At 36.8% G+C, this 16,451-nt stretch overlaps 1 protein-coding gene across 1 annotated transcript in view; it reads left to right on the top strand.

The window, feature by feature from the left end:
* Positions 1-1,628: 1,628 nt before the first annotated feature.
* IKZF3 (IKAROS family zinc finger 3) overlaps positions 1,629-16,451 on the top strand; it is a 96,606-nt gene continuing 81,783 nt past the window's right edge. Inside the window, exon 1 of the mRNA XM_007482298.3 lies at positions 1,629-1,944. Within this exon, the coding sequence (XP_007482360.1) occupies positions 1,938-1,944 (7 nt within the window). The 5' untranslated portion in view covers positions 1,629-1,937. The remainder of the gene's footprint in view (positions 1,945-16,451) is intronic.

Consider the following 16,451-nt stretch of genomic DNA (forward strand, 5'->3'; position numbering starts at 1 on the left):
TTCTAAGGTAAAGGTTTAAAAATAAATGAGATAAAATAAGGATAATAGAACTTCAGAGAATTATTGTGAAGATCAAATAAGAATATTAAGTGCTTTGGAAACCTCAAAGCACTATATCTTGTTCAGTCTTGTCTGACTCTTTGTGACCCCATTTGGGGTTTTCTTGGCAAAGATATGAGTGGTTTGCCATTTCATAGAGGCAAATAGGATTAAGTTATTTCCCCAAAGTCATACAACTAATAAGTATCTGTGACTGGATTTGAACACAGGAAAATCAGTCTTCCTAATTCTAAGCCCAAGAATCTGGTCACTTCACCACCTAGCTTCCCCTAAAGCATAATAGAAATGTAAGCTATTACATACTGTTTTTTTCTAACATTAATGGATCAGCAAACCTAATGTCACTTTTTTCCTAGAGCTCAAAATTATTGATTAAGTAAGTTCAAATATTTTATTTTAGTCCATTTAATCCACTTTAAACAGGGGCTCTTTACTAGAAGTCCATGTACTGCTAAGTTCATTGATATATTTCCAGGGGTCCATAAACTTGGAAAATACATCTTTATTTCAATATAACTGGGTTTCTTTGTAAGCCCAAGTGTTTTATATTATACATTTAAAATAATATTCAAAAAGGGTTCTGTATTTTTCCCAGACTGCCAAAGGGGTCTCTGATATACAAAAAAGGTAAACTCCTGATCTAAAACATCTTTTAAAAACAAATCATTTTAATTCTCAACTTTATTTTAAAAAATGACTTTTCCCACACAGTAAAACAGGAGATTATACATGAAACTATGAATCCCTGTCATGTACAGCTTGCTTTTCTAAAAAATCTTGTTGGAGGTTTGTCATATTGGTAGTTTTGAGTATACAGCATTCAATAAATCCAAGTGTAACACCTGGAGACTTGCCTGAATGAGGCCCTAAGACAGAAGCAGCAGCAGCAGCACCAGCTGCAGGGAGGCACCATCTTGATTTCCAACGCTCTACAATTTTTTTCAAAACATTACTTTGCTCACATATAGGTCACTTGGGGAATTTGTACTTAGGTGTTTTTTTAAATGCAGTTTTTAAATGTGAAGATTGCAATGCTTAGGAACACAAATGAATAAAGTATCTGAAGAGAAAAAGTTTTATAAAATTGCTTAGAGTTTTTTGAACCACGTGAGTTCCGATGGTTATCTGACCCCTTTATACTTTTTTTAAAAAACTCATTCTCTTTAACAAACATTTATCATTAGCCCACTATGAGCTAAATATTGGGGAATAAAGATGTAACCAGACACAAACCTCTGCCTTCAAATAGCTTCTAGATGGGAATAGGGAGAGGGCAGGTGGAGATAATTATGCAAATGATTATAATACAAGTTGAAATATAAATTCTAAGAGGGGTCCAGAACGAATGATGTATCGGAAAATAGTGAGAGACTTTGTCTATTTAAGCCCAGTTAGCTAAATATTTTGAATAGAGAGTTACAAGAAAACAACAACATCCAAAACAATATTATGCATTCGCACACGTCCGGAGTTTTTGCAAACTCTTTCAACTCGGCCACTGATGCAGTTTCTTTTCTGAAGCATCCACTCTTCCAACCACCCCTTCTCTTTCCAAAAAGAGGCTTCACGCTTTGGTTCACAAGTTTGACATTTAAAGAGGGAAAACTAAAAGGAATGTATGATTCTCAGTCAGTCCTTTGTAATAAAAGTCCTTTAAAAGGCCACCACCAGCCAGCGCCGCTCTAAGCCCGTACACAGAGTCGTACCGAGTTCCTGTCCCTTTAAACCTCCGCTGACGCCACTCGTATGTATCCAGAGGGGAAGTCCCTGTTCAGGGAATCTCCCGCCAGCTGCAGTGCCGGATCCAGCTACTCTGGAGGAGCACGTGGAGCAGCAGTAGCCCCAGCAGCAGCAGTAGCCCCAGCAGCAGCAGCAGAATGGAAGGTGAGAGGCGAGCCTCATTCTTTTGAGGAGTCTTTGAAAAACTCTGTCGGCTGAGAGTGTCCCTGCTCTCTCTCGGTTTTACTTCTATTTATTTTGCAGAAAGCAAACGTGATCTCTTTCAGAGGGCAGAGGCTTGAAGGTTTTCACCCCTTTGGTGCAAAAACGTTTTTGCCTTCTTTCGGTTGATTTTACACGATGGTGGCCAGAAATCAGAGGGCAGCCCGGGAAGACAAAAGAGAAAGAATTAAGTTATGGGGTGCCTAAGATGGGGTAACAGACTTCCTTTTGAATACCAAGTAGGCATTAGAATCGGGCTGATTTTAAGGCAGTTGTTGTGAAGAAAAGTGGGTACTTTTTTTTGTTTGTTTGTTTTAAGTAGCAATTTAACTTTTTTTTTGTTTTATTTGTTTAAGTAGCAATTTAGTGAAGAAAAAGTATGCAAGTTATTTTTGTTGGCACATATAGGTCACTTGGAACCAACTTCTCTTTTTCTTCCCAACTCCGAGCGGCCAAAGCATCTGCCTTCACAAGTGAGGCTCGTCTTCGGAGAAATTTTCATTTTATATTATTTTAGAAAACTGCATGTTATCTTTGTTGGCGGTGAAAATTTTGCAGTGTATATTTCTCAGAAATTAGGACTCTGGTATTCCTAAAATCCCACTCACATGGACATTTTCAGCTTTAAAATTTGAAAATAGCCTATGTAGCCCAAGTTAAAACTGTTCATTTGAGAGGAAGAGTTTTTGAAGAATCTAGATTTGTAAGACTAAATATTGCTTTCCATTTACAAGAAGGTAAGTTGAAGCCTCAAGCTTTGTAATGCTGTTTTGCTCAAATATTTTGGATATCATGAATTTATTTTCCTTTTGCAGTTGAAGGATTTCCATTAGTGCTAAAGAAAACTTTTTTAGTGGTTAAGAATGAGAGTGTCAGCTGGAGATGCTTCTAAAAGTAGCATTCAAGTTTAGCCATAGAAAAAGTTACCAAAATGTAACTTATATTGATTGTCTTATAGCATAGTTGGGTGCACTATCAGTGATCATAACCCTAGGCTCTTTCAGTTTGCTTTCTCACTCTAATTTTTAAAAATATACTTTTCTTGGCTATCCTGGCCCATGAAAACATTTTTCTCCAATTAAATTAAACATCTTCCCCAGGTCAACCAATACCAAATTATGGAAGGTGAACCAAAGATATTGGTTGGTTAAATAGAAGATTCAAAATGACTATTAAAGCACTCGACATGTCTTTTCATGTGAAATAGCCCACTTATTTGTTAAAATATCAAGATGTAGAGTTAAATGAACAAGGTATAGGGTTAAAAGAATTGTAAGAAAATCTGTAGACATTTGTATGTATTTTTTAAAATATGAAAAGTGCAGTGGTTAGAAACACAAAGGAATAAATCTAGACTTTAAAATGATTTTTTAAAAGTTTATTTAAAATATTTCAAACCAGCAATTAAGTATTTTTCAAATGGAAGGATTTCATCACTTTAAGAATCTGTTCCAATGAAGTTACCCATCAAAGAACTGGACTTTTCCAGCTTTAACAAATGCTGCTTCTCATTCATCAGGCCATGGGACTGTGGTGATCATCTTCCTACAATTGTGATAACAGTGGATTTATTATGCATAAAGAGAGAAACCGATTTGACTAAATAATAGAATTTAGTATACCTATTCCCCCCCCAAAGGGATTTTCATAGAAGAATAAACAAGAAAGAGATGGGGAGGCAAACTATGTCTGTATGTAAACTACATGGAGATTTAAATAAATGTATATCCATTTTAGTAAATAGAAAAATGAAGTAGGAAATAAAGGACCTTGCCATTTTAAAATTTAGAGATGTCAAAGGTTAGGAACAGTATCTGTCGTACAAAAACCCCAGTGTAACAAATGAATACCAAAAATTTAAACCAAAAACACCACAAGAAAAGATGATGGGGTATATTTGACTTGGTCAAGGGCAAGCTTGTTGAAGGCAGGGCACTTAGGAATAAGTGCCACTTAGTTCACTGTGGGCACTTACCACAGATTGATGTGGCTCTCACTTATTGATATTTTGAGTAAATATATCAATTCTATATGTTGACATTTTTAATCCCACTTTGATATATCGAGATTTGACTTCTTTCTGATGTGAGACAGTCAAAAGAATGCCTTTGAATTCCATTTTTCCTCCCATACTATAGGGTGATCGTAAATTTAACATGTTGGACCTACTATAAAATTATGACTGAAGAGTGGAGATAAGATACTTGAAATATAGAAATATGTGTTGTTATTTGTTTTCTATCCCTACTGGGGGAGCCAGATGAAAGGAGATTTTTGAAGGCAGCTAGAAGAGGTTTAACAGTCCTTTGGAGTTGAAGTCAGGAAGACCTGAATTTGAATCTTACCTCAGAAGCTTACTGACTACATGACTCTGAATAAGCCATTTAAATACTTGCTCTCATTTTCCTCATCTGCAAATTGGGGGGGAGGGGGATGAGGTGTTAGACTTGATGACCAGGAAAGTCTCTTCTAGCTCTTAATCTATGAACCTATAATAGGTAGAAATCTTGATATACTAATGGAGGAATATTGATGCTAATCTGAAAACCTTTATCCTTGCTTAAAATTTGTGACTCTAAACACTTTCTACCAAAGGCCAAAATTTTATATTTTGTTAAATTGGAAGCACCTTTATCTCTCAGGGCTTTTTTATGCAATCAATTAGCTGATATTGTCATCTAAATAAAGCATGCCACATAAATAATTTTACCATAAAACTGAAGTTCATTCTTTTAATGCCAGTTTCTTAGATTTTTTAAATTAAAAATATATTATTTAATTATATATATATATATATATACATATATAATTTAATATTTAATTTAAAATATATGAGGTAGCTCAATGACTAGAGGGCCAGGCCTAGAAACTGGAGGTCCTGGGTTCAAATGTGGCCTCAGATGCTCCCTAGTTGGGTGACCCTGGACAAGTCATTTAACCCACATTGCCAAGCCTATACCGTTCTTCTGTGTTGGAACCAATACTTAGTATGAGATTCTAAGAAAGAAAGTAAGGATTCTTTTTTAGATCCTGAAGGGGGAAAAGAAACATCTTCCTTAGAATACATTGAACATAATTTAACCATTTCTTAGTGAATCATCATAAAGAATATCAGTTTTACTAGCTTTTTCAGAATATAGTAGAGTATTGATCCCCTTAGAGTTGTTGAGCCATAAAAGAGTGTTTGCTGCTTCCCTAAATGGACTCATCTTGTGTTTTATTAGTATTAGTTCTGTCTTTATTTTCTAGTTCTTTCATCTCCTCCCCCTGCTGTCACCTGTCACATTGGATTGACATTGCTGGGTACTCTGGCTTCTTATCTGTTGGGTTTTTTTTTTTTTTTGCACATTTACCTGAGTAAAGATCTAAGTAAAGATTCTCTTCAGTCTTGGGTCTGGCACCAGGAATATACTTGGATTCCAATCCAATCGTTGACACTTACTGACCATATAACTCTGGGCAAGTCACTTAATCTCTGCTTGCCTCGGTTTCTTTTTATGTCAAATGGGGATGATAATAGCACCTACCCCCCAAGGTTATTGTGAGGATCAAATAAGATAACTGTAAAGCACTTAGCACAGGGTCTGCCAAAGAGTGCATAAATGCTAGCTTGTTATTACACAGTCCTTTCAGAATAGTCCATAACAGCTCTCTTTGTCAACATGAAGGAGCCCTTTTAATATCTGGGTTTCCCTCTGTTCCAGGTAATTATGGTTTGTAGAAGGTTAACCTTCAGTTATTTGGAGTGTTGATGTGTCTGTATGCGTCTGCATTTCTATAGATAAATGGAGAGAGAGAGGGAGGGAAGGAGAGAGAAAGTGAGGGAGGAAGAAAGGGACAGAGGAGGAAGGAAGAGGAGAGAGAAAGAGAGAGAGTTCCTTTTTGTCACATAGAGACTAAAATAAAGTAAGATCATGAACTGGGTCTAAGGAACTTTAAAACAAGTGACAAATAATCTCAAGGGAGTCCTAGTGTGGGACCTCAATTTATTTCAGAGGATAGTGCTTATCAGTAGAGATTTTTTATCAAGATGGGCATTAGAACTATCATTTCTTAGGATATGATAATGTAAATGATTTAAGAACATTAAATGACATGGAACAATACCACCCTTGACAGTAAACATTTTGATTGGAAGATCATACAATTTTATTTGTTTGGAATATCATACAATGACAAAACCACCCAGTTTCTTCATATTTGCAAAGATTCGGGAACACATATTATTCCTGAAAAGTATGGATCGAATACTGATCAAATGTTAGCTTATCCATTAATTTGATTTGGATGGTTTCATACAAATGACATTTTTTTGAGCCCTTACCTTCTGTCTTGGAACCAATACTGTGTATTGGTTCCAAGACAGAAGAGCATTAAGGGCTAGGCAATGGGGATCAAGTGACTTGCCCAGGGTCACCCAACTAGGAAGTGTCAGAGTTCAGATTTGAACCCAGGGCCCCCCATCTCTAGGCCTGGCTCTCAATCCACTGAGCTACCCAGATGCCCTCATGATTAAGATCCATAAGTGTCCTTTGAATAATCAAGAAAGGATAGAATTACTTTAAAATTATCTTGTCATTGTGTTTTAATTATCTGAAAATTGGTAGTTTACATATGATATGTAATGGTGACTTTTTAGTAATATGTGACTTACCAGTACATCTCATTTCCTAGTAATATCAGATACGAGAGTTTTCTGTATATTTTTAGTCTAAATTGATGCCTTATTTCTCTATCTGAATGAAACTATGAGAGACTCCAAAGTGGTTAACTTTGTGTAAGGAATTAATGTTATAAAGTATTGTATATGAATCCCATTCCAACACAAATATAAAAAGTGATTAGTTAATTACATGGAGCAATATTGTTTACCTATCAGGATTAATTGACAATTAGTACATCTTGTGACTCTTAATACCAATTGGGAATTGTTTTTAAACAACCAAATGTGTATTTGCTAATGGTGACTCTTTAGGATTGCTAACAACTGCCGTTTTATATAGACTTTAAAATTTCACTAAATACTTTACAATGGATGGTTTCATTTGAAACTATTTTTGGAATAATTTTGTGAGGTAGATGCTATAGGTAGGCTTCTCTTTATCCTATTTCTGGCGATCTATGAAACATGGGAAAAAAACTCGTTTTATAATGTCTCTACTGAAAGCATTTGAGTAGGAAGACACATATGTTAATTTCAATGATCTCTGAAAAGTGTTGGTCATAGTTTTAATGAGGGAAGAAACCAAAGTATTCACTGAAAGGGCATTTTGAATGGTCTAGGTTTACTTTATTCGTGGAATCCCCTAATCTACATCCCTTGACTATTTGGTTAAGGGGTTAAAAAATTATCTCTATAAATTATCAGAGCAACCTAACCATACTCCACAGAATAGCTTATGAAACAATGTTCTATTCTTACAGTTGGTAAAAAGGAATGTTTTTCACTTTATTTCAAAGTTCTTTGTTACTGCAGGATTTGTTCATTTCCTGCCTACTATATATTTGACCTCATTCTTTGTACCAAATAGTGATTATTAACTGTTATCGAAATATTTGATCTATCAGAAGCTTCCTGTTACTGTAATTATATGAACTACTATGGGATAAATCATTTGAAAAAATAGTAAATATATAAATTCAGTCTTATTAAGTTATATTTTTTCTCAAGGTTTTTTAATATTATATCACTAATGAGAGGCATCATGAGATAGTGTATAAAGAGATCTGACTAGGAAGACCTGGGTTCAAATCCTGACTCATAAATTTACTATCTGTGTGATGCTGCGCAAGTCTCTTAACCTCCCTCAGTTTCCTAATTGCCTTTGAATGCCATTAAGATCTCTTTCAGCTCTAAATCTATGACCTTTTGATTCCTTCACTGTATCAATGAAGAAACTGAAATCTAGCATGATTTGGGGACTTTTCCAGGATGACATGAGCCTTTTCTAACTCTAAATTCAGTGCATTTCCAAGTATTTCATCTTGGAAGTTATTAGACTGAATATTTCATATTTCAGTTATTTCTGAACATTCTGAATGATATTCTGAATATCTGAATATCACATATTCAGAATAGTTAATAGACCCTGTCTCTGAAGACACAGGTGATTAGAAGGAAAGTTGGGAATGGAATCCTATTCTTCTAACAACCAGGCTAGGATTTTTATGCCCAATATTGCTCCCAAATAACATTTTGGTTAAGTGAATCTTATATTCTATGATTCGTTCCAGGAAACAAACAAGTCCCTAACCTTGAAGGTAAAATTATGGACTCATTTTAGAATAAAAGGAAAAGCATTCTACATATTCTATGTAGCCTCTTTAAAACAATTTCTAAGACTCATCCTATCAGATTGTTAGGATTATATTATAAGATATAATTTAACTTTTAAATCAAGATGGAGATTGAATGGAAGGAACTTTTTTATGCTGTTATAGCACTGGATTCTCAGTTATGATTCTCACATCAAACTTGTAGCTTCAAACAAAAATCTACCCTGTTCCATAGCCACAGATCAAATTCTAGACTCATCTAGTTGTCTCCCATTTGCATGCTGTTGATTATAGAATGGTCAAAGGAAACTCTTTGGTTTTGTTGTCTAACTTTTTTATTTTTGTAGTTTTTTTTATTTTTTTATTTTTTATTTTTTAAATATATTTTATTTGATCATTTCCAAGCATTATTCATTAAAGACATAGATAATTTTCTTTTCCTCCCCCCCAACCCCCATAGCCGACGCGTAAATCCACTGGGCTGTTGTCTAACTTTTTAAAAAGTCTGTTCATCACATCATCTGGGCAAAAATTGCTCTCTGTCATTCTAGTTCATACCCAATTCATGGTTGGCAGACAGCTGAACTTGGAATCACAAAGACCTGAGATTAAATCTCATCCCAGAAACTCATTATACTTACTAGCTGTACGACTGAACAAGTAAATTTCTATCAGCAGGAGTTTCTTCATTTGTAGAATAGGGATAACAATAGCACCTACCTTGTGAGGATCAAACAAGAAAGCATATGGAAAGCACTTTTCAGACCTTAAAGTGCAAGCTGAAACAACACAAAGGGGAGCATAAATTGTCATTGATGTGTACAGTGATCTCTTAATTCATTCAACATGTAGGTGCTTACTATGTGCTAAGGATCTTGAGAGTTGCTGTGTAAAATATAAAGTTATGAAAACCTCTGAATTATAAACTTCTTGAGGGCAGTTACGAGTTGAGTTCCTTGAACCAAATAGCTCCCTCTTTCCTATCGTGAAGGGTAGTGGGATGTAATAGAGAGGGCTGGAATCAGGAGTCAGTAAAACCAGTCTCAGTATTAATAGCTACTCACACTTACAGTGATGTACAAAGGACTTTTCTTACAACAACCCCATGAGGTCAGTGGGGTAAGTATTATTATTGTAGGATGATAGCTCTAGCATTGAAGGGACCTGAGAGGCCATGGAGCCCAACCTCTTTATCATGTAGATGAGAAAATTGGAGTCCACCGAGGTTAAGTGATTTGCCCACAGTCACATGCTTAGAAAGCATCACAAGTGGAATTTGAACACAGATCCTGAGACTTCACAACAACATCCTTTTCGCTAGTCCATCCTTTTTAATAATTGAGGAGCCTGTGGCCCTGAGGTGCTATGACTTACTTCTTATCACATAGATGATGTATGTACAGTAGGATTTGAACCTAAGATTTCTAACTCTAGCCCCAGCTCTCTATCTATTTTCCCTCCTAAGCAAATCCCTTAATTTCTCAAAAATAATTTCTTCTCACTTGTAAAATGAAGATGAAAACACTTAACAACTTACTTTATGGACTTGTCATGAGAAAATTAAGTGCTAACCACAACCATATAAAAGATTGTTCCACATTCACTACTAACAAAAGAATTGAAAGAGCAAAACAATTCATTTTTGATAAAGATGAGTTTTTTATAAAAAGGTTTTGATGAAGATGAACCCCAAAAGGGCAAAGACAGGTGCACTAATACACTGCTAGTGAAGCTATGAATTGGTTCAACAATTCTGGAAAGCCATTTGTAGTTCTTTAAGAAAATGATTGAAATATCCACATCCATATACCATATAGAGGTTAAGTATAGAAAGATTTCATATACACCAAAACGTCTTTAGCAGCACTTTTTAGAGTAGCAAACTAGAAACAAAGTAGATGTCTGTCAGTTGTGGAATGAATAGTCAAATCACAATACATGAATGTAACCCAATATTACTGTACCATAAGAAACAATGAATATGAAAAATACAGAGAAGCATAAGAAGACTTCTATGAACTGATACGAAGTGAAGTAAGCACAACTTGGAAAATTATTTTTATATACGAGTGCATGTATGTGTGTATATATAATTACTATAGCAATGTTAATTGAAAAAAATCCCTAAAGCTTGAAAACTATGTAATTATGATGACCAAGCCTGGGGGAAAAATATGCCTCCATCCATTCTTTGAAGAGGTTAATGCATTGCTTAGTTATGCACTAATTTTTTTCTTCTTTGTTGCAAAGGGTAGCTGTCTTGCTAGGGGAAAAATGTGTTTGTGAATAAAAACTATATGAAAACAAAATAGATAATAAAAATTAAAATTGCTTTACAGCACTTCAAATACTTTGTAAATCTTAAAGTGCTGTGTAAATGTGTATTAATTCATTCCAGATTCAGAAGTATAGCTAGCATAGCCTACACATTCAGAAACAAATAATGTTATTATTTAACATTGCAATCATAAAAAGACAAATGATAAATAAACAAGCTAATAGGAATTATTTCGACTAGGTCATTTTGGGGGTTCATTGAACCTGCTGAAACATCCTTCAACACCTTTATAATAAGACCTGTAATAACTGATGTCTATGGGGATGACTCTAAGCTATTCCGACGGTTATCATTCTGCTTAGGGACCTGGATTTAACATCACCTACTCTAGCCCTTCTGAGTTATTTGGCATTCTGCCTTCAGTATGGGGTAGGTAGAATCACAGAGGGTGGGATTGCTGGTAAAGAAGACTTGGATTCATATTCCAGCTCACAACTGTGTGACTCTAGTTAAGCCTCTTAACTTCTCTATTTTCTTTCTTTTTTTTTTTAAGGTTACTAATATTTTCCCTGCCTAGCTCACAGAGTTCTTGGGAGAGAGGCACTTTGTAGACCTTAAAGCTCTGATGGAAGTTCTTTCTGTCTTCTGAAAATGCTGGTGTGGTTCTGCCTTCCCTTCAGTAGCTCTTTGGGTCAGCAGCCAAGGCTCTCTACAAATGAGCCCCACCATACCTTTAGAATCTCGACTTTCTGTAGCTTCCTGTACACCAGCACTTTGGGGTCATTTGCATTCTCGGCCATTGTCCTTTCTCATCTCTGTGCCATATCCTCTATTGGGAAGGACAGACCTTTCTTCCACATTTGTCCATCAAAATCTTCACAGTCCAACCCAAATAACTACTTTATCTGCAATGGGATACCTTCCCTCCAACTTCCCCACCCACAACCCTACCCATGTAATACAGTAGCATTTGGTGTCACTCCTAGATTTTTGCAACAGAATTCTTGATGCAATAGAGATTTACATATACCTGATTCCTTATTGGGTAGCTAGGTGCCTAGTTGGTGCGGTGGATAGAGCTCAGGGTCTGGAATAAGGAAAACTGAGTTCAAATCCAGCCTTGGCCACTTATTAGCTTTGTAACCCAAGGCAAGTCACTTAACTCTGTTGGCCTTGTCTGAATATTGAGCTGGTGAAAGAAATGGCAAACCACTCCAGTATCTTTGTCAAGAATCCCCCAAATATGAGGTCTTGAAGGGTCAGACATAACTGAAAAAGAATAAATATAAAGATTCATTTTACTAAATTGTAAGGCTTGGGGCAGCTGGGTAGCTCAGTGGATTGAGAGCCAGGCCTAGAGACGGGAGGTCCTGGGTTCAAATGTGGCCTCAGACACTTCCCAGCTGTGTGACCTTGGGCAAGTCACTTGACCCCCATTGCCTAGCCCTTACCACTCTTATGCCTTGGAGCCAATACACAGTATTGACTCCAAGACGGAAGGGAAGGGTTAAAAAATAATAAAATAAAATTTTTAAAAATTGTAAGGCTTTTGAGGGCAGGGACCAGATTTTGTAGAACGTCCTCTTCCATGTAGTGCCCAACTCTGGTCTAACATTTAATATGTACACAGTAACCATTTTAGTAAAGAAATTTGGAATCATCAGAAATAGACTAATTATGTTAAGAGAGAGTGAGAGAGTGTGTGTGTGTGTGTGTTAAGTACACTTTATCATAGGGAAATAAATGGGGCTTTTAATTTTATTAGTAGAGAAAACACCAAGATGAGAAAATTCCTTTTACCAATGCAGGTTGGGGCACCTTCTCTGCACCCTAAAACATGGAGATCCTAAGCACCTTGTTCAGGATCATAAACTCAGGCTGTGTTAGAGACCGAACTTGAACTCAGGTTTTCCTGGCTTTGAGGATGCCTTATTATTGTAAAATTTTTAATGTGTTCTTTCTCTTAATTGGAGCAGTAGATTAATATACAAATATCTTATTGTCTGACCATAGTCAAGAAGTAGAAATTTGTGTTAACATGAGAGATGCTGTAACCACAGGCCACTTGGAAAATCACCTGAGATCCTTGGACCATGTTCTATGGTCTGAAGAAACCCTTTCCTTTCCTGGAATAGTGACTTGATATCTATGCCCTATTGAGAGTTGAGCCAGGTTTGTTTTTTTAAAAAAGTAAAGAATTGAAATGTCACCTTGAAGTGAATAAGCTTTGGTTGGTAAGAATTATAATGTTGTTATTTTAAACCCTTACCTTCTGCCTTGGTATGAATTCTTTTTTTTTTTTAAATCAAAACCCTTACCTTCCATTTTAGAATCAATACTGTATATTGGTTCCAAGGCAGAAGAGCAATAAGGACTAAACAATGGGAGTTAAGTGACATGTCCAGGGTCATACAGCTAGGAAATATCCGGGGCCAGATTTGAACCTAAGATCTCCCATCTCTCTAGGCCTGGTTCTCAATCCACTGACCTGCTGACCTCTTGGTATGAATTCTAAGACAGAAGAATAGCAAGGACTAGGCAATTAGGGTTAAGTGACTTGTCCAAGATCAAACAGATAGTAAATGTCTGAGACCAAATTTGAACCCAGTTCTCCCAATGCCAGTCATGGTGGTCTATCCACTGTGCTGCCCAATCAATGCAGTTTTAAAAAGATTGTTGCTAGTATTTTTTTAAAGTTTGTTTATTCTCATTTAACAGAGAGAAAACTGGAGAACTTAGTGAAAGAATGTTATAAAAATGCATAAAAATTCATCCCTAGAATCTTAGCATTTCCACTTCTGAAATTATTTTAGCTCAAACATTTTAAAACAAATCCATAACATGAAGTATCTATTCTTTTCCTGCCTGCCACCTAACAGAGTTCTTTACACGTAGTAGGTACTCCATATGTATGTGAGTATCATTTAAACTCTTCACTTCTTTATTTAGGAATAAATAGAGACAGAAAATTGGGAGCAGATGGGTGGCTCAGTGGATAGAGAGCCTGGCCTAGAGAGGGGAGGTCCTGGATTCAAATCTGGCCTCAGACACTTCCTAGCTGTGTGACTCTGAGCAAGTCACTTCACCTCTATTGCCTAACCCTTACCACTCTTCTGCCTTGGAACCAATATGCAATATTGGTAAGGGTTTAAAAAAAATAAAGACAGAAAATTACCAAAGACTAGGCCTGCAATAGATCTAGAGAACTGGATGAAGAAGTTGGCATCTTCTCTGCAACTGATAATCTTAGAGAACTAGCTAAAACAATGAGAGATGAAATAGCTTGTCCATGGGAACACTGCCAGCATGCATCACTCACAGGATTTGAATTCAGATCTTTCTTGTTCTGAAGCCAGTTTTGTATTCATTAAGCTACACTGCTCCTCTAATATATATACACACACATATTATATTACATATAACTTTATATTACATACACACATAAAGCATACAATATACACATGCTATATATAGAATGTATATTATATGTTTTTATCATATATCCACAGGCATATAAATTTTTTCTTAGAGCTTAAAATGGCACCGAGAATTTTATCATACTGTGCATATGCACATGTGTATGTATGCATGCATGCATCTACATATGTTTAAAGTTAGTACATTTCTTTTTTTTCCCTTCAAAACCCTTCCTTTCTATCTGAGTATTAATGGTCACACAGAAAAATGGTAAAGGCTGGGCAATTGGGAGTTAAGTGACTTGCCCAGGATCACACACCTAAGAAGTATCTGAGGTCAGATTTGAACCCAGGACCTCCCAACTCCAGCCTGGCACTCTATTCAATGAGCCACCCTGCTGCCCCAAATGACAGTTACCATTTCTTTTATTTTCTTTGGGGGTTAAGTGACTTTCCCAGAGTCAAAAAGCTGGAAAGTATATGAGGTCAAATTTGAACCCAGGTCTTCCAAAGTCTGATTTGGCACTCTATCCATTGTGCTACCTAGCTTCCCCCAATACATTTATTTTCCTATAAATTTAGGGTGGGGAAAGGTAGAATAGGAGAGGCATTTGTGTAAGTTGCCAAGTCTCCTAGAAATGGACTTTTTTTTTTTCACTTAATGAACTGATCTCACAGGCTGCCACAATATACAATTTCTTCTAAAGAAATGGCCTAAGGCAGTGATGGCAAACCTTTTAGAGACTGAATGCCCAAACTCCCCCCTCACACTGCATGTGAGCTGCCCTCTTACCCCAGACAGGGGAGAGAGGAAGCACTCTCATTGGGCTGCTGTGCAGAGAAATACCACACGTGGGGAGGAGAGATGGGGGGCGGGGGGGAACAGCGCTCTCTGGCACATGTGCCACAGGTTCACCAACACAGGCCTAGGGTCCACAGGACCCTTAAGGAGACTGTAAATAGATCTCAGGTATTCTTTCAGCTTTGATGGGAAAAATAATTATATCTCTATTTTTACTCATTTAGGGTTCCCTTTTAAATCTTAGGTATTTTCCTTTAGGCTTTGAAAAGTTCTTCCAAAATGGGGTCAGTAGACTCCACTAGACTCCCAAAATACTGCAGTATTTTTTTTAAAGGGAAGTTGTTTCAGAATTATTGCTTTAGAGACCGCCCACAGAGAAAAATGCTGAAAAATGTTGATAAACGAGGACTGGAATTACTTGGACAGTGTAAGAGATGGTGGGGGTAAAGTGGAAAGAATTCTGCATTTAGAGTCAGAGATCTGGGTTTGAATCCAGGTTCTAACATTCGCTATCTGTGTGACATTAGTCCAGTGACATTTCTCTGATATTCTGTTGGTTCATAAAAGGAGGAGATTGGATTAGGTAACTCTAAGGTCCCTTTCAGTGCTAAATCTATGATCCTGTGGTCTGATTAATGGCCTTGAGGAAGTCAGTTTGTTATATCTTGACTGGTGTCTTCAGCCTTCTAGCACCCAAATAAAGATTAGTTATTTCATTTGGAGAGAGGCAGGTAAGGAGAATTTAATGACATTTAATGGCACTTGCTGTCATAATGATTATACTGTAATGTTTAGGAGAGAATTATCAATGCAGTTTACATTTTACGTTGAAATGCAAGGGAGCTTTTAATTTCCCACTTGATTGCCATGGAAAGTAATGTCGTGACCTTGGATAAATCACTTAATTCAGTGAACACCTATTAAGGACCTACTGTGTGCAGAGCAAGCTGCTAGACTGAAAGGAGATACGAAGCTTAGCTAAATGGGGTTCCTGCCTTAGTGGAGCTCAGAGACTAGTAGGGAGATAAGATACAAACATAGATAAGTAGAGTGCTTACAGATGTTCTGAAATGAGGACATTGGAAAGTTACAAAACAAACTCTTCTGGGAGATTGCAAATTAGAGATTAGAGAAGGTAGGTTGAGCTGGACTTCAAAGGAAGGAAGGGAATTCAGTTAATTTTGGGGGATAGAGTAGAGGAAAATAATAAGGCTGGAAAGGTGATAGAGTGGTGTCAGTTAATTTAACTTTATTGAACATGGATAGAGAGTCACTGAAGATTTTTTGAAAAGCCTTACCTTCTGTCTTAGAATCAATCCTGTGTATTGATTCCAAGGCAGCAGTAAGGGCTAGGCAGTGGGGGTTAAGTGACTTGCCCAGGGTCACATAGCTAGGAAGTATCTGAGGCCAAGTTTGAACCCAGGTCCTCCTGCCTCTCTAGGTCTGACTCTCAATCCACTGAGCCACCCCACTGCCCCATCTCCATACATACTTAAAAAAAAAACCCATAACCTTCCACCTTAGAATCAATCCTGTGTATTGATTCCAAGGCAGAAGAGCAGTAAGAACTAGGCAATGGGGGTGAAGTGACTTGCCCAGGGTCACACAGCTAGGAAGTGTCTAGCTTAGAACCCAGGACCTTGCACCTCTTGGCCTGACTCTCAATCCATTGAACCAC

Source organism: Monodelphis domestica, chromosome 2, assembly GCF_027887165.1.
Source record: "Monodelphis domestica isolate mMonDom1 chromosome 2, mMonDom1.pri, whole genome shotgun sequence".
Lineage (NCBI taxonomy): Eukaryota > Metazoa > Chordata > Mammalia > Didelphimorphia > Didelphidae > Monodelphis > Monodelphis domestica.